At 45.2% G+C, this 24,169-nt stretch overlaps 1 protein-coding gene across 1 annotated transcript in view; it reads right to left on the bottom strand.

Annotated features, from left to right (window-relative positions):
- Window positions 1-9,158: 9,158 nt before the first annotated feature.
- The window catches only part of ccdc3a (coiled-coil domain containing 3a), a 77,764-nt gene continuing 62,753 nt past the window's right edge, over window positions 9,159-24,169 (bottom strand). Inside the window, exon 3 of the mRNA XM_052033513.1 lies at window positions 9,159-10,014. Coding sequence (XP_051889473.1) covers window positions 9,748-10,014 — 267 coding nt within the window. The 3' untranslated portion in view covers window positions 9,159-9,747. The remainder of the gene's footprint in view (window positions 10,015-24,169) is intronic.

Genomic DNA, 24,169 nt, shown 5'->3' with positions numbered 1-24,169 from the left:
TCTCTTCTCTCCTCTTCCATCAGGTAGAAGATACAGGAGCCTGAAGGCACGTACCACCAGACTTAAGGACAGCTTCTATCCCACTGTGATAAGACTATTGAATGGTTCCCTTATACAATGAGATGGACTCTGACCTCACGATCTACCTTGTTGTGACCTTGCACCTTATTGCACTGCACTTTCTCTGTAGCTGTGACACTTTACTCTGTACTGTTATTGTTTTTACCTGTACTACCTCAATGCACTCTGTACTAACCCAATGTAACTGCACTGTGTAATGAATTGACCTGTACGATCGGTTTGCAAGACAATTTTTTCACTGTACCTCGGTACAAGTGACAATAATAAACCAATACCAATACCTGATCTTTCAAAAATATTCTTTAAATACCCCCAATGATCCACCTTCCACAATTCCATAGGGCAAAGAATTCCAGAGGTTCACCATCCTCTGTGAATACAAGTTCCGATGCACCTCAGTTAAGTGACTGCGCCCTCATCTTGTGCTTACATCCCCTCCTTTGCGATCTTCCCAATTGTGGAAACATCTCAACATGATCTTTATTGTTTCAATAAGATCACCCCTCATTCTTCTAAGATCCACAGAATATAGATCTAATTCCTTCAGCTACTTGTAATAAGACATCCCTCCTGTCCCAGGAATTAGCACCAGGAATCCAGATTATCCATCCAGCTGTTTATAAACTCCAAATTGTGACTTAAATTTCTCACCGTAAATGGCAGGAGGCGTCGAGGTTTCCTGTTTACTTTTAGATGGAACATATGAAACATGATTCCGACTATCAGGATCAAGGCACACATTTTTGTCAGCGATATCATCGCTGGTGCATAATTTACACATATCAACCAATCTCTGAGCTGCTAATCATGAGTTCATGAGTACTATAAAGCCATATCCCACAGCTGGCAGCCATGTGTTCTGTTTGCAGTGCGATTTCCAGATTTTCAAACACTATTTTGTGAAGCAAATGTTTCACTTGTGGAGTACGGCTTCAACAGCAAAGCCCCACATCAAAAGGAACAAGAAATTTGTTCGTGGCTTCACCTCCAAGAGTGAAGAGGTCTGTGCAGAAAAGTTTGGGATCAGGGTGATATTTTATGATTTTATTATAAGAAACTGCAGAGTGTTGTGGACACAGCTCAGTGCATCACGGAAACCAGCCTCCCCTCCACGGACTCTGGCTACACTTCTCGCTGCCTCGGTAAAGCAGCCAACATAATCAAAGACCCCACCCACCCTGGACATCCTCTCTTCTTCCCCCTCCCATCGGGCAGAAAATACAAAAGCCTGAAAGCACGTACCACCAGGCTCAAGGACAGCTTCTATCCCGCTGTTATAAAACTATTGAAAGGTCCCTTAGTATGATAAGGTGGACTCTTGACCTCACAATCTACCTTGCTATGACCTTGCACCTTATTGTCTACCTGCACCGCACTTTCTCTGTAACTGTAACACTTTATTCTGCATTCTGTTATTGTTTTCCCTTGTACTAACTCAATGTACTGTTGTAATGAATTGATCTGTATGAACGGTATGCAAGACAAGTTTTTCACTGTACCTCGGTACAGGTGACAATAATAAACCAATTTACCAGTTTATAAGCCCACCCCATTAACGAGTGGATCTACCCCATGGCTGCAGTGTGCACCGTCTGGAAAACGCACTGCAGTTACTCACCCAGGCTACCCTGACATCACCTCCCAAACCCATAACCCCGATCACCAAGCAGGACAAGGGCAGCAGATTTATGGGAACACCACCTTCAAGTCCCACACCAAGTTGATTTGGAAATATATCCCAGACCCTTCATTGTCAGTATGTCTAAATCCTGGAACTCCCTTCTCAACAGCACTGTGGGAGCACCTTCTCCAGAAAGACTGCAGCAGTTGAAGAAGGCAGCTCACTCCCATCTTCTCAAGGACAATTACTGCTGGGCAGTGACATAGACATCCTAAAAAACAAAATAAAATCATCCATTTTGACATTTGTGGACAATATGTTGGCGACACAAAAAATGGTGGAGTTGTAGATAGTGAGGAAGGTTGTCAAAGGATTCGACAGGATATAGACCAGTGGGAAATATGGGCAGAGAAATGGCGGATGGAGTTTAATCTGGACAAGTGTGAGGTGCTGCACTTTGGGAGGTCAAATGCAAGAGGAAAGTATGCAATAAGTGGCAGGACCCTTAGCAGCATTGATGTACAGAGGGATCTTGGGGTGCAAGTTCATAGCTCACTGAAAGTGGCAACACAAGTAAGTGAAGAAGGCGTACGGCATGCTTGCCTTCATTAGTCAGGGTGTTGAGTATAAAAAAATCAGGAAGTCATATTGCAGCTGTATAAAGTTTTGGTTAGGCCACATTTGGAGTATTGTGTGCTAGTTCTGGTCACCACATTACAGGAAGGATGTGGAGACTTTGGAGAGGGTGCAGAAGAGGTTCACCAGGATGCTGCCTGGATTAGAGAGCACTAGCTATAAGGACAAACTCGGATTGTTTTCTCTGGAGCGTCGGAGAGGAGACCGGATAGATTGACATCAAATTATGGGAGGCATACATAGTCTTTCTCCCAGGGTGGAAATGTCAAGTACTGGAGGGCATAAGTTAATGGTGAGAGGGGGAAAGTTTAAAGGGGCAAGTTTTTACAGAGAGGGTGGTGGGTGCCTGGACCACGTTGCCAGGGGAACTGGTGGAAGCAGATACACTTGAAACATTTAAGGGCACTTAGACAGGCACATGAACAGGTGGGGAATGGAGGGATATCGATCATGTGCAGGCAGGTGGCATTCGTGTGGATTGGCATCATGGTGAGCAAAGACATCCTGGGCTGAAGGGCCCATTCCTGTGCTATACTGTTCTATGTTCTGAGGTTATGAAGGGTGTGTACTGAGATGAAGCAGATATTTCTTCCATTCTGTCAAGGCCAACGTTTACTGTCCATCCCCTATTGACATTGACATAAGTGACTCAATGGGCTGGTTCAAAGAACAGTGAGGAGTCAGTCCTAGGGCAGTGTGCCTGGAATCAGATTGGCTCAGGGCAGCAATATCTGAAGGACATTTGTAACATTTTTATGACATCCAGTAGTTACAAGATCACCATTGTATGTCTTCATTCCAGATTTATTCAGTTTAAAGGCCCCAGCTGCCGTGGTCAGATCCAAGCTCGTGTCTCCAAACCAAGTCGCTGGATTCCAATCCAGAAACACAACTTAGTGAGCTGACTACATCTGGCAATGCTAATCAAGATACTGCAGTACGTTACACATGTTTGTTTTACCCGTATACATATGGCTGCATCATGGTCTGGTGCGGCAGTTCGAATGCGCAGGAACGTAAGAAGCTGCAGAGAGTAGTGGACTCTACCCAATACATCACAAGCACATCCCTCCCCACCATCGGGAGTATCTCCAGGAGGCGCTGCTTCAAGAAGGCAACAAACATCATCAAAGATCCCCACCATCCGGGCCATGCCATCTTCTCGCAGCTACCATCGAGCAAGAGGTACAGAAGCCTGAAGTCCCACACCACCAGGTTCAGGGACAGCTACTTCCCTTCAACCATTCTGTTCTTGAACCAACCTGCACAACCTTAATCATTACCTGAGTAAAGCAACACTATGACCACTTTGCACCTCAATGGGCTTTTTTTTGTTCAAATTGTGTTCGTTCTCGTATAACCTTGTATAATTTATGTTTTTCTTGTGAATGTTGTATATCTGATGTTATGTGTCTGTGATGCTGCTGCAAGTAAGTTTTTCATTGCACCTGTAGTTATGCATATGACAATGAACTCGACATTGACTTTGACATAATAGGGTTCACAATAGGGATCGTTAGTTGACTGTTTAAGGTAGCAAGTGGTTGAACCATCCAGTCCAGTACAACAGACTCCCTATCCTGGATCTGTTACTGAGGCAATGATGCAGGTGTATCCACAGATCTGGGTGGAGAGGACTGCGGTTCCTGATCCTGATATTACATGTGTGGGTATCATAGAGAAATACAGCACAGAAACAGGCCCTTCGGCCCATCATTTGCTCAGACCATCAACCACCCACTTGCACTAATCCTACCCCAGCCCACTTTATTCTCCCCACATTCCCAACAACTTCCCCCAGATTCTACCCCTCACCCACACACTAGAGGCAACCTACAGTGGCCATTTAATGTACCAACCTGCACGTCTTTGGGATCTGGGAGGTAACTGGAGCACCCGGAGGAAATGCAGGAGGTGACAGAGAGAGAACGTGCAAACTCCACAAGGACAGCGCCAGAGGTCAGGATTGAACCCAGGTCTCTGGGATTGCGAGTCAGGTTCTAACAAAGCAGTGTCTTGCGAAGCAGGTTCTTGACCAGACTTGCTGATGAGCAGTGGTACTTGAACAAGTCCTCGAGCTGGAGGATATCCAGAAGGAAGCCAATAGCTTCAGGGGAGGAAAACACAGAGGAGAAAGTTGGCAGGAAAGGAGAGAAAATACTTGTAAGCTGTTCAGTAAACTTCTCATTCCATTAAAAATACCCAAACCCCTTCTGTTTTGCTTTTAAACCAAGAAGTGCTGGGATATTTCTGGAAACCAGCATCTGACCAACGTGAATTCAATGAACAGCAAGATGTTGGCGCACTGTACCTTTTACAGCTGTTCCTCATTCCATTATCAGTCTGACATCATTCCAACTTGAAGGAAATCTCTGGCTTTCTTTTGCAGAAAGAGTATCCCAATTTTCAGCACTCACTCCTCACACTGGAGAGGAAAAGAACGTAATTTTGCTTCTGTTTCTGTCTCCGTCCACTCTTAGAACCTGGTAACCCAACTTGTTTGTACCCCTCTTCTTTCCTCATGGTCTCCACCTCACTGTTAAAATGAAGAGGACTCACATTGCTGTCAACAATGCTTAGAGAGAAATGCAGCCTCTATTTATGAGCTCAGTCCACAATCTGGTGGTGTTTGTAAGTTGGTAAATTGGTTTATTGTTGTCACATATACCGAGGTACAGTGAAGAAACTTTGTTTTGCGTGCCATCCATACAGATCATTTCATCACATCAGTGCATTGAGGTAGTACATGGGAAAACAATAGTGGAATGCAGAATAAAGTGTTACAGCTATAGAGGAAGTGCAGTGCAGGCGGACAATAAGGTGCAAGGCCATAATGAGGTAGATTGTGAGTTCAAGAGTCTATCTTATTGTACTAGGGGACCATTCGATACTGGGTCAGAAGCTGTCCTTGAGCCTGGTGGTATGTGCTTTCAGAAGAAGACAATGTCCTGGGTGGGTGGGGTCTTTGATTATGTTGGTTGCTTTACCAAGGCAGCGAGAAGTGTACAGATTCTATGGAGAGGAGGCTGGTTTCCATGACGTGCTGGGCTGTGTCCACAACTCTCTGCGGTTTTTTGCAGTCCCGGGCAGAGCAGTTGCCATACCAAGCCGTAATGCATCTGGATTGGATGCTTTCTATGGTGCATTGGTAAAAATTAATGAGGGTTAAAGGGGACATGCCAAATTTCTTTAGCCTCCTGAGGAAATAGAGGCACTGGTGAGCTTTCTTGGCCACGGCATCTATGTGGTTGGACCAGGACCGGCCAGTAGTGATGTTCATTCCTAGGAACTTGAAGGTCTCAACCCTCTCGACCTCAAGAGCATTGATGTAAACAGGAGCATGTGCAACAATAAGAGACAGTGTGGTAGAAATTCATCCTCTGTTGTACGTGGTCAATGTGTGATACAGTAAAGAGACACAAGAGAACGAAGATGCTGGAATCGAGCAAAAAACAATCTGCTGGAGGAACTCCTTCTGAAGTCAGTGACCAGCTGACACTGAGGGAAAGGTTGTTGTCATGACACCACGTCACTAGGCTCTCTATCTCCCGCCTGTACTCCGACTCATCTTTATTTGAGATTCAGTCAACTACAGTGGCGTCATCTGCAAACTTGTAGATGGAAGTTAGAGATGGAGTTCTGTTTTGAAATCTTCTCCTCAGTTTATTTCCACTGGCAGCAGAGGGTCCAAGGGCCAGGAAATGAAAATCAAAAAACTGCAGATGCTGGAAGTCTGAACTAAACACAGAAAATGCTGGAATTACTCAACAGGTCAGGCAGCATCTGTGGAGAGAGAAACAGAGTTAACATTTCAGACTTCCAGGTGCCTGACCTGTCAATTGCTCCCGGCAATTTTTTGTTTTTAACATAGGAAGAAACTTGCCTTGTCCTGGGTTCTCATTACAGGGCTGAGGAGAAGTGAAACATGAAGTTGAGGGAGGTTCAACAAGGTGTAAGAATTAGTTTAATTGGTTAGGAATGAAATGGCTGAACCATTCAGGCTAGGACAACTTTCCCTCCTTCTGAGGTAATGTTACTATATGAGTCCTGACGCAAGGTCTCAACCCAAAACATCGACAATTCCCCTTTCCCCCACAGATGCTGCTCGACTAGCTGAGTTCCTCCAGCAGATTGTTTTTTGCTCGATTCCAGCAGCTTCAGTCTCCTGTGTCTCTTTACTACATCACACATTGACCACGTACAACGGAGGATGAATTTCTACCTCATTGTCTCTTATTGTTGCACATTGTAACGCATTAAAAGGAGAGGGACCTTTACTAACGGGCTCCGGATTTCATTCTGTTTCAGATTAGTAATAATAATAGTTCACCTCTCCTCAATGAAAATGAATTCAACGGTTCTGTAAATAACCACTTTGTCCCACACAACAAAGCAGAAAATCATAAGAAAAAGTGTGAGAGAATCAGAAAAGTGTGGGAGTACCATCAAAGATCTCCACCATCCGGGCCATGCCACCTTCTCACAGCTACCATCGGGCAGGAGGTACAGAAGCCTGGAGTCCCACACCACCAGGTTCAGGAACATCTACTTCCCTTCAACCATTCACTTCTTGAACCAACCTGCACACCCCTAATCACTACCTCAGTATAGCAACACTGTGACCACTTTGCACTACAATGTTTCTTATTGTTCTGTGTTCTTTCTTGTAAAAATTGTGTATAATTTATGTTTAATTTATGTTTTTCTTGTGAATGCTGCTTATCTGATGCTGCTGCAAGTAGCTTTTCCATTGCACCTGTGCATACCTGTACTTGTGCATATGACAACAAACTTGACTTTGACTTTTCTTTGACTTTGAGTTCAACAGTTCTATAAATAACCACTTCATCCCACTCAACAGCAAAAAACCAGAAGTAAAAGTGTGAGAGAATCACTCACTAACTCAGGAAATGGTTCAACCTCAGTTCAACTCTTGATTTAGTTCCGACTCAGACAGGACCATTGCTGGGAAGATATCACAACGTGAATCCTTTGATGCTCACAGCATCTATGTGCATGGGATGTGGAACGCCAGGGATGCGGTTAGACCACACAACCAAGTATCAAAGTGTAGCAGCTGTCAAAGCAAATAGTCTGAACAGTTTAATCATGTTTGATATCTGGCAATACAGAGGAGCCAGAGCATTACGATACTGATTCCAATCCTGAAATACGATGAGCAGAACAACACAATTCTGGTGGCTCCTCTCATGTGAAAGGGGAACTGCATTAATCCTAGTGCTTGTGATACTTTGTCACCAGCCAATCAGATGGAAGGCAATGATTAAACAGGGTACTAGGTTTCAAGTTATTTTTTCCCTTTACTATTCCTAAGGGCAAGCACGGTAGTGTAGCGGTTAGCGTAATGCTATTACAGCGCCAGAGACCTGGGTTCAATTCCGACTGCTGTCTGTACGGAGTTTGTACGTTCTCCCCACGACTGCGTGGGTTTCCTCCGGGTGCTCCGGTTTCCTCCCACATTCCAAAGACGTACGGGGTAGGAAGTTGTGGGCATGCTAACATGGTGCCAGAAGTGTGGCAACACATGCGGGCTGTCCCCAGAACACTCTACGCAAAAGATGCATTTCACTGTGTGTCTTGATGTACATGTGACTAATAAAGATATCTTGTCTTGTCTTGTAAGTAGTAACCGCATTAAAGAGTACTTCACCAATCGTATCCATTGTTCATTTCATTTCATTTGAGGCACGTAAAATTCCTGGGTAAAGCCCACATTCATTGACCATCCTTGAAGACCCCTCCTTAAATCAGCAGGGTACATGCCATCTGCAGTCTGAGAGGTTTATTCATTCCTGGTTTGGGAGGACACAGAGATTGGTGGAGTCGTGTAGAGGACTGGCGAAGGATACAGCAGGATATAGATCAGTTACAGATACAAGCGGAGAAATGGCAGATGGAGTTTAATCCGAGCAAGTGTGAGGTGTTGCACTTTGGGAGGACAAATGTAAGGGGAAAGTATACAGTTAATGACAGGACCCTTAACAGCACTGTTGTACAGAGGGACCTTGGGGCCCAAGACCACAGCTCCCTGAAAGTGGCCATGCAAGTAGACAGGGTGGTAAAGAAAGCGTACGGCACATTTGCCTTCACTGGTCGGGGCATTGAGTATAAGAGTAAGGAAATCATGTTGCAGCTGTATAAAACTTTGATTAGGCCGCGCATTAGTATTGTGTGCAATTCTGGTCGCCCCGTTACAGGAAGGATGTGGAGGCTTTGGAGAGGGTGCAGAAGAGGTCCACCAGAATGCTGCCTGGATTAGAGGGCATGAGCTATAAGGAGAGGTTGGACAAACTTGGGTTGTTTTCTCTGGAGCGACAGAGGCTGAGGGGAGACCTGATAGGAGTTTATAAAATTAAGAGGGGCATAAATAGACAGTCAGAATCTTTTTCCCAGGGTAGAAATCTCAAATTAGTATTATGCTTTCTGGTGAGAGGGGGTAAGTTCAAAGGAGATGTGTAGAGATGTCCTTTTTTACACAGAGAGCGGTGGGTGCCTGGAATGTGCTGCCAGGGGTGGGGGTGGAGGCAGATACGATAGCAGTGCTTAAGAGGCTGTTAGACAGACACATGAATATGCAGGGAGTGGAGGCATACGGATCATGTGCAGGCAGAAGAGATTTAGTTTAATTTGGCATCGTGCTCGATACAGACATCGTGGGCTGAAGGGCCTGTTCCTGTGCTGTACTGTTCTACAAAACTGGGATGATATATCTTATAACCCACCATCAGAAACAGAATAATTAGCAAAGTATATATTTTTATTGAAATATATAGATAACATCCTACTAACGGCTGAGGAAACAAACGTAGATTGTGATTTTCAAACTGTCTAGACAGTGACACGATGCTAGATAACTTCTTGAATACAAAAAAGAGTTTTCAAAAATTATATTTGTTGTAAGTGTATCATAAAGGCTTACAGGAAGCTGTCGAGATGGTGGACAGATGCCATGATTCCTGCAGAATACGAGTCTGCACGAGGAGAGCACTGAGGAGCTGAGATATTGTCAGTATGTGTTGGTACGAGCAATTGTTTTGCTAACTATGGTGATATTTATTTCTTAATTACAAGAGTAAAACATGGACTATACTCAAAAGGAAACACTGCTCCTAAAGCAAGAAATACTTAACACAAAGTGGTCTAAGTAACGATTAATACTGCGCGCAGTAAGATTTTCCAGCTTTCCTTTCCTCTCCTTAAAGCGATGAGACTATAAAACTATTGTTAAATGGTTGGGGGACGGGACCCAATGGTTTGGTGGGCATCACTGTAGGGTACAGCGACTGTGCTAACTGAAATGCCCAGCACCTCCTGCGTTAGCTCGAGTAAATCACAAGACAAACAAAAGTAACTGCAATTATTTCAGAGCCATTTACACTGCCTGTGTGCTATCCTTTGAGAATCGCCACATTGGAGTCAGGTCTGGCATAGTGGGGGTTCTGGCTGCCGCTGTTTGACGTTTTCTCCAGCAGTTTTCTGTTTAGTTGCTCCACACGCCGGCTGTTCTTCTTCACTTGCCGCAAGGTGCGTTTCACTCTCTTCACCTTGTCTTTGAGCTGCTTGTTGCGACTCTCCAGCATGGCCACTCTATTAATCAGCTTCTTCACTCTGTCCTCTTCCTCAAAGAGTGCCTTCTGCACCGTGGAACACATGAGCTGCAAGGGAAGCAGAAGTGAATGCCCGTTGTCACTCAGTACTTCAGTTCAGAATCAGAATCAGGTTCATTATCACTGACTTATCCATCGTGAGATTTGTTGTTTTGCGGCAGCAGTACAGTGCAAAGGTATAAAATTATTATAAATTACAAAAATAAATAAGCAGTGCAAATAAAAGGAATAATGATGTAGTGTTCATGTTACATCAAATCCACATGTCTTTATCCCTGTGAATGGGATGGCTTACTCTACCTTGGTCTAGATTGTTTCCCTCAGACCTCTTGAGGCATAAGAACACTACTCCCATTGGAATGTCATTAACGCATCAAACACTTCTCTTTTATGAGGGATCGAAATCCCATTTATCTTCTTTGATTGTGTTGGTAAAGCAGCCAACATAATCAAAGACCCCACCCACCCGTGACATTCTCTCTTCTCCCCCTCTCCCATCGGGCAGAAGATACAAAAGCCTGAAAGCACATACCACCAGGTTCAAGAACAGCTTCTATCCCACTGTTATAAGACTATTGAACGATCCCTGAGTACGATAAGATGGACTCTTGACCTCACAATCTACCTCGCCATGGCCCTTGCACCTTACTGTCTGCCTGCACTGCACTTTCTCTGTAACTGTAACACTATATTCAGCATTCTGTTATTGTTTTCCCTTGTACTACCTCAATGTACTGATGTGATGAATCAGAATCAGGTTTATTATCACTGACATAGTCGTGAAAGTTGTTTTGTGGCAGCAGTACAGTGTAAGACATAAAGACATAAAAATTACTATAAGTGACAAAAATAGATAAATAGTGAAAAAAAGGAATAACGAGGTAGTGTTCATGGGTTCGTGGACCGTTCAGAAATCTGATGGCGGAGGGGAAGAAGCTGTTCCTGAAACGTTGAGTGTGGGTCTTCAGGCTCCTGTACCTCCTCCCCGATGGTAGTAACGAGAAGAGGGCATGTCCCGGATGGAAATTTAAATGATATGTATGAATGGTAAATAAATCAGTAACTTGGTTTATTATTGTCACATGTACCAAGGTACAGTGAAAAACTTTTGCTTGCCATCCATGCCTGAGAGTACTCCTGATTTATTTTTATTTCTGGTCTACAAATTCATTCCATTACTCAGAAGCAAGATCGAGTTTGCCAGAATGAGTCAGAGCAAAGGAAATGTTAGAAATATCTTGCTCTTCAAATATTTTCAAGATTTAAGATTTTGAATTGTGAGCAAAATTAATGGCATTCTAAATCAGATCTCAACAATAAATATCCATCTTTAACCTATTAGACTTACTACTTCAGCAGAGTCGGCACATGGCTATTATAACATGGAATCTCCTCCACTTTCCTGTGAGTCACCAAGAGTGTGGTTGCCTTGTGGTTTTGATATTAGATTTGCAACACATTGTCTGTATACTCATAACCCCACTTCGGGAAGTTAGAATTTAATTTAGTTCACCTGTTAATACTTGAGCTGTACACATTGAACACTAACCACAAAAGCTATCATGCAAAGAATTTAAATTTGCTTGGCCTTAGAAGGTAACTTGTAAAAACAAACAGAAAATACACATCGGTCTGTAGAAATAGAATTATTTTTAGATTATTCTTCATATATTTTTCCAGTAAAACTCTGATAAACCGGTATTCAATTATTTGGAAATTGGTAATTGGTTTATTATTGTCGCATGTACCACAATACAGTGAAAAGCGTTTGTTTGTGTGCCATCCAGACAGATCATTCCATACATAAGTACAATGAGGTAGTGAAAAGGAAAACAGGATGCAGAATATAGTGTTACAGTTACAGAGGAAGTGCAGCGCAGGTGGACAAATAAGGTGCAAGGGCCACAACAAGATAGACTGAGAGATCAAGAATTCATCTTCATCGTATAAGAGGTCTGTTCAAGAGTCTTATAACAGCAGGGTAGAAGCTGTCCTTGAGCCTGGTGGTAATTGGTAATCAGTAATTGGCTTGTCATGGCCAGGCACGGTAGTGTAGCAGTTAGCGTAGCACTATTACAGCACCAGCGACCCGGGTTCAATTCTGGCAACTGTCTATAAAGAGTTTGTACGTTCTCCCCATGTCTGAGTGGGTTTCTTCCGGGTGCTCCGGTTTCCTCCCACATTCCAAAGACGTACGGGTTAGGATGTTGTGGGCATGCTCTGTTGGTGCTGGAAGCGTGGCGACACTTGTGGGCTGCCCCCAGAACACTCTACGCAAAGAGGCATTTCACCGTGTGTTTTGATGTACATGTGACTAATAAAAAAATCTTATTGTCACGTACCGAGATACAGTGAAAAACTTCATCTTGCATGCCATCCATCCATGTCATCGAGGTACTACAAAGGTAAAAGTAATTACAGGATGCAGAATATAGTGTTACAGTTACAGAGAAAGTGCAGTGCAGGCAGACAAATAAGGGCTATGATGAGGTAAATTGTGAGATCAAGAGTTGATCTTTATTGTACAGGAGGTTCGTTCAATAGTACTGCGTGCTGCTGATGGTTTAGCATCTGATCACTCATTATTCTGGACTGTGGGCCAGAGCTGGGATCAGGGTTGTAAACACCCGGAATCAGGAACACTCAGTGAAATACATCTTTTGCGTAGAGTGTTCTGGGGGCAGCCCACAAGTGTCGCCACTCTTCCATCGCCAAAATAGCATGCCCACGACTTCCTAACCTGTACATCTTTGGAATGTGGGACGAAACCGGAGCACCCGGAGGAAACCCACATAGACACAGGGAGAACATACAAACTCCTTACTGACAGCGGCCGGAATTGAACCCAGGTCGCTGTCTGGGTTCAATTCCAGCTGCTAACTGCTACACTACCGTGCCTGTCCCATTATAATATGATAGGAGGCAGTGACCAGGATACCAAGGATAGCTCCCTTATTCATTCAAGATGATGTCATGGAAACATCTACGTCTATGCAAGAGGGCAACTGGAGTCCGTGTTAACGTCAAGTCCCAAAGATTGTACCAACAATTGTACAATGCTTCCTCACTACTGCACTGGAGTGCAACCTAGATTTTGATGCCCAAATCTCCAGAGAACAAGATAGAATTTAAAATTGTCTCATTACATTAAATTTCAGCATCATCACTTTCAAATGCCTGCAGAACATTTAAAATGGAGAGAATATTGTCCAAATATTTTAATGTGGCAATAGCAATATTTTGTTGTGGATTTCAAAGGTTAGTTTCATAGCAAGGAATAGGATGTGACAATAAGTGAATTGCAAGAACAGATCTCAAAGGCAAATTTGCCTCGGAGGAATGTTTTATTGGGAAGAAATGAGATTTTTTGTATTGCTGTCTGTAGTTCTGAGTGTCTCTTCAAGATTCATTTCAATTAATTTTAGTGAAACCAATATGCCCTGTAGGTATATCTGTAACTATCGTAAGACTCCAGAAATATTGAAAGCAGTGAAACTTTAAAGTTGTTGGAGGATAGTCTTGCCAACTTAAATGTTCTGTAGGCGTTTAAAAGAAAAATTGAGAGGAAGAGCTGATCAGCGTTATAATGGAGTATTCCTAATTTAATGGCAAAGTAGTTGATGAGTTATATTTTACCCTACACATTCCATTTGAAATATAGAGTCGCTGCCTCACAGCTCCAGTGACTCAGCTTCAATCCTGACCTCAGGTCCTGTCTGTGTGGAGTCTGTTCTCCCTGTGAATGCTCGTGTTTCCTCCGGGTGCTCTGTTTTTTTCCCATATCCCAAAGATGTGCAGGTTGGCAGATTAATCGGCCGCTGTAAATTGCCCCTAGTATGTAATCTGGGGGGAGTTGGTGAGAATGTGGAAGGATAAAATGGGATTAATGTAGGATTGGTGTAAATGGGCAGCTGATGGTCGGTGTGGACAGTGGGCCGAAGGGCCTGTTTCTGTGCTTTATCTCTCAATGACTCAAATCGCAAGCTATAAAATGGACAATTTGTACATTAGTTGCATCCAATGAAATTTATGCAGCTCAGTAATTTATTATTGCCATAGCTTTATTTTCCATCACATCTAGTGACAAACCAGGCTATGGGGAGATGATTGACTAATTCCCCTGACCACAGTGATGAAAGTGACATTGATTTTATGTGCCTAATTTAAAGGTGACTATTCTCATTGCCTTTTTCTGAGAAATTAGCCTTGTTTTTATTGAGAAAAGTTGCTGTGGCTTCAGTTTCCATTAAATAGACTATTTTCTGAGTAAGTTGACTCTCTTCTTTACAATAAAATGTTTGCTGTGAATCATTTGATCCACCACAGTTCCTGGTAGTGTTGTCAATAAATGTTTTAGCCACAAGTAGACATTGATCCTGAAGTATAAAATGGGCCATTGGCTCCTTAAACTCAACACGATAAAAACTTGTCTTTGGTCAAGAGATGGTATAACATCAACACTTCAATGGATGCTGTAACATCAACAGTTCACTGACCCCTTTCGCTCAAGCTTTCCCCCAGTTTCAGTCAATATTTAGTACATGACATTTAAAAGACATTTGGACAGGTATGGGGATAGGAAAGGTCTTGAGGGAAATGGGCCAAACGCTGGTAAATGCAGCTAGCTCAGTTAGACAACTTGGTCAGCACGGACAAGTTGGGCCGAAGGGTCTGTAGGGTAATTTGCAGACGGCAAAGCTTTGAAGTGTGGTGAGGGGTGAGGGGTGAGGGGGAGAGTAAAAGACTGCAAAGTAATGTGGACAGGCTGGCAGAATGGGCAAAGGTGCTGTATAAGAGTAGATGTGGCAAAGTTGTTTTCCATGGTGGGGGAGTCTAGTACAAGAGGGCACGACTTCAGGATTGAAGGGCGCCCATTCAGAACAGAGATGTGAAGAAATTTGTTTAGCCAGAGAGTGGTGAATCTGTGAAATTTGTTGCCACGGGTGGCTGTGGAGGCAAAGTCATTGGGTGTATTTAAGGCAGAGATTGATAGGTATCCGAGTAGCCAGGGCATCAAAGGTTATGGTGAGAAGGCAGGGGAGTGGGACTAAATGGGAGAATGGATCAGCTCATGATAGAATGGCGGAGCAGACTCGATGGGCTGAATGGCCAACTTCTGCTCCTTTGTCTTATGGTCTTATGGTCTTATAAATGGCAGAAACATGCTGTATAACTCCAGGACTCCATGACCTGTTTACAACCAGTGACCCGAACTAAATTTCTCCTCCAACATTATAACATCGACTCTGCCATGACTATTTATTCACTGAGCAATTAGTGCCTGCAGCAAGGGCATAACATTCAGCCCTTCAAACCTGCTCTGTCATTTACTGACTGTGCATTCCTCCCTATTAAGGGCAGGCACGGTAGTGTAGTGGTTAGCGTAACGCTATTACAGCGCCAGCAACCCGGGTTCAATTCCGGCCGCTGTCTGTAAGGAGCTTGCACGTTCTCCCCGTGTCTGCGTGGGTTTCCTCCGGGTGCTCCGGTTTCCTCCCACATTCCAAAGACGTACAGGTTAGGAAGTTGTGGGCATGCTATGTTGGCGCCGGAAGCGTGGTGACACTTGCGGGCTGCCCCCAGAACACTCTCTATGCAAAAGATGCATTTCACTGTGTTTCGATGTACATGTGACTAATAAAGATATCCTATCCTATCCTACCCAGCAACCTTTCACCCCCATCCTTATCAACAATCCATCCATCTTAAAACTATTGAAAGATTCTGCTTCCACCATGCTTTTTCCACCAGACAATGAATAAAGAAGGTCACTACATTTCTGCCTTATTTTTAATCAGTACCCCTTACTTCTCAATTCTCCCACAAGAGAAAGCATCCTCCCCACATCCTCCCTCTTGAGACCTCCCAGAATCTTTCATGTTTCGATCTTATATGTTCCCTAAAGGTTGGATATAAATATCCATTCATCCACCCCGAGATCTTCACTATTCAAGCCACGTCTGATATTCCTCATCCCACCAGCCGCAGGCAAAATTCCCACCCACACAGGCATTCCAAGGAGAATTTGGAAATTTCTACACATTAGGCTTGCGACTCAGTCAGGGGTTAATAGATTTTAACATTGGAGCAGCATGGGCAAGAATTTGGCTTAAAGACAGAAACCAGACAATGATAAATGACTGTTTTTTTCTCCAGACTGAAGGAAAGTGGTCAGAGTGTTCCTCAGCTTCAGTGCTGGGACCATTGCTTTCTTGGATAATATGTCAGTGACTCAGACTTGGGTGTGTGGGGTAAAGCTTCCAAATTTGCAGATGACTCAAATCCTTAAAGTGTAGTAAGAGGGAAGAGTAAAAAAACAGCAAAGTAATGTCGATAGGCTGGCAAAATGGGCAGGCAAGAGGCAGATGAAGTTTAATACAGCGAAGTGTGAAATGATGGACTTTGGGAGAAAGAATACGGAGTGACAATAGAGATGAACAGAGGGACCTTGGGTTCCTAGTCCACGGTTCCCTGAAAGTGGCAGCATCGGTTGAGAGGTTGGTGAAGAAGGCATATGGCACGGAGACACAGGAGACAGCAGACGCTGGAATCTGGAGCAACAAACAATCTGCTGGAGGAACTCAGCGGGTTGAGCAGCGTCTGTGGGGGGAAAGGAGTTGTAGGAACTGTCCCGATGCAGGGTTTTGACACAAAACATTCACAATTACTTCCCCATCCTTACAGATGATGCTCGACCCACTGAGTTCCTCCAGCAGATTGTTGCTAAGGCATATAGTATGCTTGTCTTCACAGGTTGGGGTATAGAATACGAGAGTTGGGAAGTTATGTTGCAACTTTACAAAACACTGGTAAGGCTGCACTTGGAGTACTGTGTGCAGTTCAGGTCACCACACTATAGGAAGGATGCAGTTGCGCTGGAGATGATGCCAAGGAGATTCACCAGGATGGTGCTGGGATTGGAGGACTTTAGTTATTGGGAGAGATTGGACTGTTTTCCCTGGAGCAAAGGAGGCTGAGAGGTGACCTGACAGGAGTATATAAGATTATGAGAGACAAAGATAGGGTAGACAGTCAGAATCTTTTTTCTTATGTTAGAGGCATCAAAAGCAAGAGGGCATAGGTTTAAGGTGAGAGGAGGGACTTTTAAAGGGGATCCAAAGGGTGTTTTTTTACACAGAGAGGGGTTGATATGTGGAACACGCTGCCAGGGGATGGAGGGGGTGGAATCAGATACTATGTTTAAGAGGCATTTAGCAGACACTTTAGGCAAGGTGGGTAAATGGGATTAGTGTAAATGGGCAAAAAGGTCGGCATGGACGTGGTGGGCCGAAGGGCCTGTTTCTGTACGACTCGATGACTTTAATGCAGATTAAATGACACAATTCTAAAGGGCATCCAGGAACAGAGGGACCTGGGCAAACGTGCTCAGATCTCTGAAAATGTCGGGGCATGTACAAAGACCAGTTGGTAAGACGTGGGAGATGCGTTTCATAAATAGAGGCATGAGGTACAGAAGAAGCAAGGTTATGTTACATCTGTGCAAACATCAGTTTGACCACAACTGGAGTACTGCGACCAATTCTACTCACTGCATTTTAGGAAGGATGTTATGGTCTTAGGGGGAAGAGGTTTTCTAGTACAGTTCCATAGTTCCCTGAAAGTGACAGCGTCGGTTGAAAGGTTGGTGAAGAAAGCATATAGCACAGACACACAAGAGACCGCAGATGCTGGAATCCGGAGCAACAAACAATCTGCTGGAGGAACTCAGCGGGTCGAGCAGCGTCTGTGGGGGGGAAAGGAATTGTAGGAACAGTCCTGATGCAGGGTTTCAGCCCCAGCGTTGGACGAGAGAAGCTGGAGATGTTCTCCTTAGGAGGGGAGATTTGACACGGGAGGATCAGATCATGACTGGTTTAGACAGAGTAGATAGAGGGAAGCTGGTTCCTTTAGCAAATGGGTCATGGATCAGGGGACACAGATTTAACATTCAGGAAAACAGACAAAGGGAGATGGGAGGGAAATTTTCTTTAGTCGGAGTGGTGATGATTGGTAATGGAATCAGTTTATTATTGTCACGTGTACCGAGATACAGTGAAAAGCTTTGTTCTGCATGCCGTCCATACAGGTACATGCCATACACAATTACATAAGGTAGTAATAAGAAAACAGAATGCAGAATATAACGTTACAGTTACAGAGAGAGTGCAGTGCAGGTAGACAAAGGGCCACCATGACGTAGATTATCCAAGAGGAAGAGTTCATTCTATGAGAGGTCCATTCAAGAGTCTGATAACGAGGTAGAAGCTGTCCTTGAGCCCAGTGGTTTGTGCTCTCAGGCTTTTGTATCTTCTGCCTGACGGGAGGGGGGAGAAGAGAGAATGTCCGGGGTAGGAGGGGGTCCTTGATAATGTTGGCTGCTTTCTCAAGGCAGCGAGGTGCAGACAGAGTCAATGGAGGGGAGGTTGGTTTGCATACATGTTCGAGAACTCACCATGTTTGGGGGTGGAAACAGAATGAGGGTCTTCAAAATGGAATTGGATCGGCACTTGAAGGAGAGTATTTCGCAGAGCTGTGGGGAGAAGGCAGAGGAATGGGACTGATGAGCTCTGCCTGGAGACAGTAAAGGCTCAATGGGTCAAGTATCCTCCATCTGTGCCATAACAATTCTATGATCCTCAATGTGGTAACCAAACAACTCCATTTTTGAAGGAATTAATTGATGCACTTGCTTTTAGACCATAAGACATAGGAGTAGAATTTAGGCCATTCAGCCCATTGAGTCTGCTCCACCATTCGATCGTGGCTGATTTATTTTTCTCTCCCAACCCCATTCTCCTGCCTTCTCCCTGTAACCTCTGACACCCTTACTAATCAAGAACCTATCAACCTCCACTTTAAATACACCCAATGACTTGGCCTCCACAGCCGTCTGTGGCAATGAATTCCACAGATTCACCACCCTCTGGCTGAAGAAATTCCTCCTCATCTCTGTTCTAAAGGGACATCCTTCTATTCTGAGGCTGTGCCCTCTGGTCCTAGACTCTCCCACTACTGGAAACATCCTCTCCACGTCCGCTCTGTCCAGGCCTTTCAATATTCAGTAGGTTTCAATGACATCCCCCCCCCCCCCCCCATCCATCTAAACTCCAGTGAGTACAGGCCCAGAACCATCAAACGCTCCTCATACGTTAACCCTTTCATTCCTGGGATCATTCTTTTACTCATACACTGGTCCGCTGTGGTGAGGGATCAGGAAGTCTCTTCTTGGGAACATTTTGTTTCTCAAGGTCATTAAGTCGGCTTTGTGTTACCACACGTGTCGTCAGTCGCCAGAGGACTGACAACGTTAACTGATAGTCCACTGGTTCACACATCACCACCCTCCTTCCACACAGAGATAATCAAATGCTTTGGGTTCTTCAGCTGCCAGGAGCAGGGAACTGGGCTTCGGAGGAATCCTGGTCTGTGGCCTGGGGTGCACAATGGAAAACTGACCTGAAATTCTGGAGTTTTGGTTGATTCACTTTTCAATAAGACAAAGAGAAACACTGGTGATTATGTCCTCAGGCAATGATACAACATCAATGTGAGATAGGATCAACTGAGTAGACAGTCAGAATCTTTTTCCCTGGGTGGAAATGGCAAATACCAGAGGGCATAGGTTTAAGGTGAGAGGGGGAAAATTTAAAGGAGATTTACGAGGCAAGTAAATCTTTTTACACAGAGAGTGCCTGGAACGTGTGCCTAGGGAGGTGTCGGAGGCAGATACAACAGCAACGTTGAAGAGCATTTAGACAGGCACATGATCAGGCAGGGAATGGAGGGATACAGACCTTGTGCAGGCAGATGGGATTAGTTAGACTGGCATCATGGTCGGCATAGACATGGTGGGCCGAAGGGCCTGTTCTATGTTCTGTGATGTGGTATTTGTGGCATTTTATTGTTCCTTATTTAGCACGCATCCAGTGGACAGTCAAAATTATTTACTCATTCAGGGGAACGCTGGAACAGAAGGAGGCCATTCAGTCCGACGGGTCTGTTCCATCACAAGGGTCATGGCTGATCGGTAGTCCAGTTCCATGCCTACTTTTGTTCCCTTGGCGTGCGTCACCAAAGGCAGGGCCAGCTAATACTGCCCTCGAGAAAGTGGCCACAAGACTTAAACAAGCGGTTGGAGTCACATACAGGCTAGCTGAGGGCAGGCCAGTGCCTTACAAAGGTGGAACACAACTTTCTTCCTTTTACAATCCACACACCTATTAAAGCCCCTAATTCTCTATGCCTTGTTAACCACCTTCTCACTGCCCTGTCACTTTCAATGACACGCATCCACACCTGCTCCTTGGCCCCCTGGTCGATACCGGCTCTCAGCACATCAGTCCCCTTCACCTCTTACTTTCCTGAAACCTGTTTCCCCTCACACTCCCATCAACTCCCCCTGATTCCCTTGCCACCCACTTATACTCGGGGCAGTTTACAGCGGTCAATTAACCTGCCAGTTCATCTTTGGGATGTGCGAGGAAACCGGAGCACCCGGGGGAAACCCCACTCTGTCACAGGGAGAACGTGCAAACTGCGCACAGCAAGCACCCGAGGTCAGGATTGAACCCGGGTCTCTGGAGCTGCGAGGTTGCAGTCCCACTAACTGTACCTCCGTGCTGCAACTTTCACTTGCACCATTCACGACTCCTCGGATAATGAACAGTCCACATCCAAGTGCAGCAAGACCTGGACAGTATCCAGGCCGGGGCTGATAGATGACAAGTAACATCCGCGCCACACACGTCCCAGGCAATGACGATATCCAACCAGAGAAAACTGGCCATCACCCCCTGACATTCAGTGGCATCACCATCACTGAATCCCCCACCATCAATATCCTGGGGGTTACCACTGACCTGAAGCTGAACTGGAGCGGCCATATACACAGTGTGGCCACAAGAGCAGGTCAGAGGCTGGGAATCCTGCGGTGAGGGAGTTAGGAGGTGTGTTCAAGTCCCCAAAGCCTGTCCACCATCTACAAGGCTCAAGGCAGGAGTGTGAGGGAACGCTCTCCACTCGCCTGGGTGAGTGCAGCTTCAACAACACTCGAGAAGCTCCACACCATACAGCCCGCTTGACAGGCACCCCATCCACACCCACTCACTCACCCCACCACCGACACACAGTAACAGCAGTCTGTACCATCTACAGGACGCACTGCAGCGACTCACCGAGACTCCTCAGACAGCACCTTCCAAACCCACCACCTCTACCAGCTAGAAGGACAAGGAAAGCAGGAGCACGGGGACCACCACCCCCTGGGAGTTGCCCTCCGAGCCACACCTCGTCCTGACCTGGAAATATCTCGCCGTTCCTTCACCGTCACTGGGTCAAAATCCTGGAATTCCCTCCCTAACAGCACTGTGGGTACACCCACACCTCAAGGACTGCAGCGGTTCAAGAAGGCAGCTCACCACCACCTTCTCAAGGGCAACTAGGGCGGGCAATTAACCGCTGGCTCAGCCTGTGAAGCCCACACCCCTTCATTGAATAGAAAAAAGTGTTTTGTGATTGAATTCCACACTGTAATTATAAACAATGGAAGCCTGGAATTGGTCATACGTGGTTGCTCCAGTTGAAAGGAGCAGTAGCTGGTTCTAAAGTTGAACGCACTACTGTTTCGTTCTCACTTCAATCTTCCCATTCCTAGCTGACAGGAACCTGAAACACATTCGCCATGTACTTGTACCCACAGTCCACAATCCCAAGTGAAATCAGGATTGCAAGACACTGGGCAGGATTGTATCAGCTTGGATCACAGGGCCTCTGTCCTTTGAAGCACGGTAGTGAAAAGACATGTTGTCAAACAGAAAACTTGACTACCATTGTCTTATCTTTGTTTGGGTTAATGTAGTTCCTGGGAATTTCAGGAATTTCCATTCCTTCCACTGCAAATTTGCTGGACAGCTTTGTCCCAATGCACACAAGGGTTAAGTACTCCCCATTAAAATGTTTGGCAAGCAAGCAAATATTAAAATCACCAGGGGATATGAGCACAGATTTATGACCGGCTTTATGAACTCAAACTTTATGCTGAATCCATAATTACATTAAGGACCTGTTCTTGTTAATTATATGATGCTAGGTCACTCATGCTGCTTACGGAGCAGTTACCCTGGCCTCATTAACCTCAGCCGTGGTCAATAACACCCACAAACTGTAAACAGCAGAAGATATTAAACAGGGGCAGGGGAGAGAGCTGCTGCTTTCTGTAGGCTAATGGAGAGGGAGGTGAGGTCAGGTCCCAGGGAGTGGAGAGGGTCGCTGATCGCCTGAATGTGGTGGTGATCAGCAAACCGTGGCAGCAATCAGCAGAGTCGGACTGGAATGGTCCTGAGGCCAGGAAGCTGAGAATGATGGAGACTTTGATTTCCATCGTTAGAGCAGCCCAGGGGTGGATGTGAGACTGTACGCATAGCCTTCTGAGCTCACAGTTGTGGTTGAGGACAACCTGTGGAAGGGCAGATGGTGTGGACATTGCTCTTCAGGATGTGTAAGGGAGGTGTGGCTCCCTGTGACGATGTTGGATGTGAGACCTTGTCTGTGAGATAGGCCTCTGTGGTGGTCCATGAAGAGAAAGCCCGATCCAGACACATGGTCATTGGAAGGCAGATTTAGTGCCGCAAAGTGATTAAGGTGCAAGGGCAGAATGAGAATCAGGTTTATTATCACTGACATATGTCGTGAAATTTGTTGTTTTGCAGCAGCAGTACAGTGCAAGACATAAAAATTACCTTAAGTTACAAAAATAAATAAATAGTGCAAAAGAGGAATAACGAGGTGGTGTTCATGGGTTCATGGACCATTCAGAAATCTGATGTCGGAGGGGAAGAAGCTGTTCCTGAACCGTTGAGTGTGGGTCTTCAGGCTCCTGTACCTCCTCCCCAATGGTAGTAACAAGAAGAGGGCATGTCCTGGGTGGTGAGGGTCCTTAGTGATGGATGCTGCCTTCTTGAGGCACCACCTCTTGAAGACGTCCTCGACGGTGGGGAGGGTTGTGCCCGTGATGGAGCTGGCTGAGTCTACAACCCTCTGCAGCCTCTTGCAATCCTGTGCATTGGAGCCTCCATACCAGGTGGTGATGCAACCAGTCAGAATGTTCTCGCATTCATTGTACAGGCTCTGTGTGTGTGTGTGTGTGTGTGTGTGTGTGTGTGTGTGTGTGTGTGTGTGTGTGTGTGTGTGTGTGTGTGTGTGTGTGTGTGTGTGTGTGTGTGTGTTTTCAAATCCCATTCCCTTCCAACCTTGCCCACATATTCATTTCCTGTTCAACATGAGCTATAAGGAGAGGTTGGACAAATTTGGTTATTTTCTCTGGAGCGGCAGAGGCTGAGGGGAGACCTGATAGAAGTTTATAAAATTACGATTGGTGTTGGTATTGGGGTTGGTTTATTATTGTCAATTGCACCGAGGTACAGTGAAAAACTTGTCTTGCATGAAGTTCGTACAGATCAATTCATTACACAGTGCACTGAAGTAGTACAGGGTAAAAACATTAACAGAATACAGAGTAAAGTGTCACAGCAACAGGGAAAGTGCATTGCAGGTAGACAATAAGGTGCAAGGTCATAACGAGGTAGTCTGTGAGGTCAAGAGTCATAAGGGAACCGTTCAATAGTCTTATCACAGTGGAACAGAAGCTGTCCTTGAGCCTGGTGGTATGTGTCCTTAGGCTCCTGTATCTTCTGCTTGATTGGAGAGGGGAGAAGAGAGAATGACCCGGGTGGGTGGGGTCTTTGATTATGTTGGCTGCTTCACCAAGGCAGTGAGAGGTATAGGCAGAGTCCATGGAGGGAAGGCTGGTTTCCGTGATGCGCTGGGATGTGTCCACAAATCTCTGCAGTTTCTTGCGGTCCTGGCCAGAGCAGTTGCCGTACCAAGCCGTGATGCATCCAGATAGGATGCTTTCTATGGTGCATCGATATAAGTTGGTGAGTGTCAAAGGGGACATGCCAAATTTCTTTAGCCTCCTGAGGAAGTAGAGCCGCTGGTGAGCTTTCTTGACTGTGGCGTCTATGTAGTTGGACCAGGACAGGCTATTGGTGATGTTCACTCCAAGGAACTTGAAGCTTTCAACCCTCTCGACCTCAGCACCATTGATGTAGACAGATGCATGTACACGACCCCCTTTCCTGAAGTCAATGACCAGTTCTTTTGTTTTGCTGACATTGAGGGAAAGGTTGTTGTCACAACACCATGT

The sequence above is a fragment of the Pristis pectinata genome, chromosome 19 (genome assembly GCF_009764475.1).
Source record: "Pristis pectinata isolate sPriPec2 chromosome 19, sPriPec2.1.pri, whole genome shotgun sequence".
Taxonomy (NCBI): Eukaryota; Metazoa; Chordata; class Chondrichthyes; order Rhinopristiformes; family Pristidae; genus Pristis; species Pristis pectinata.
This window is presented reverse-complemented; position numbering and strand designations above follow the sequence as displayed.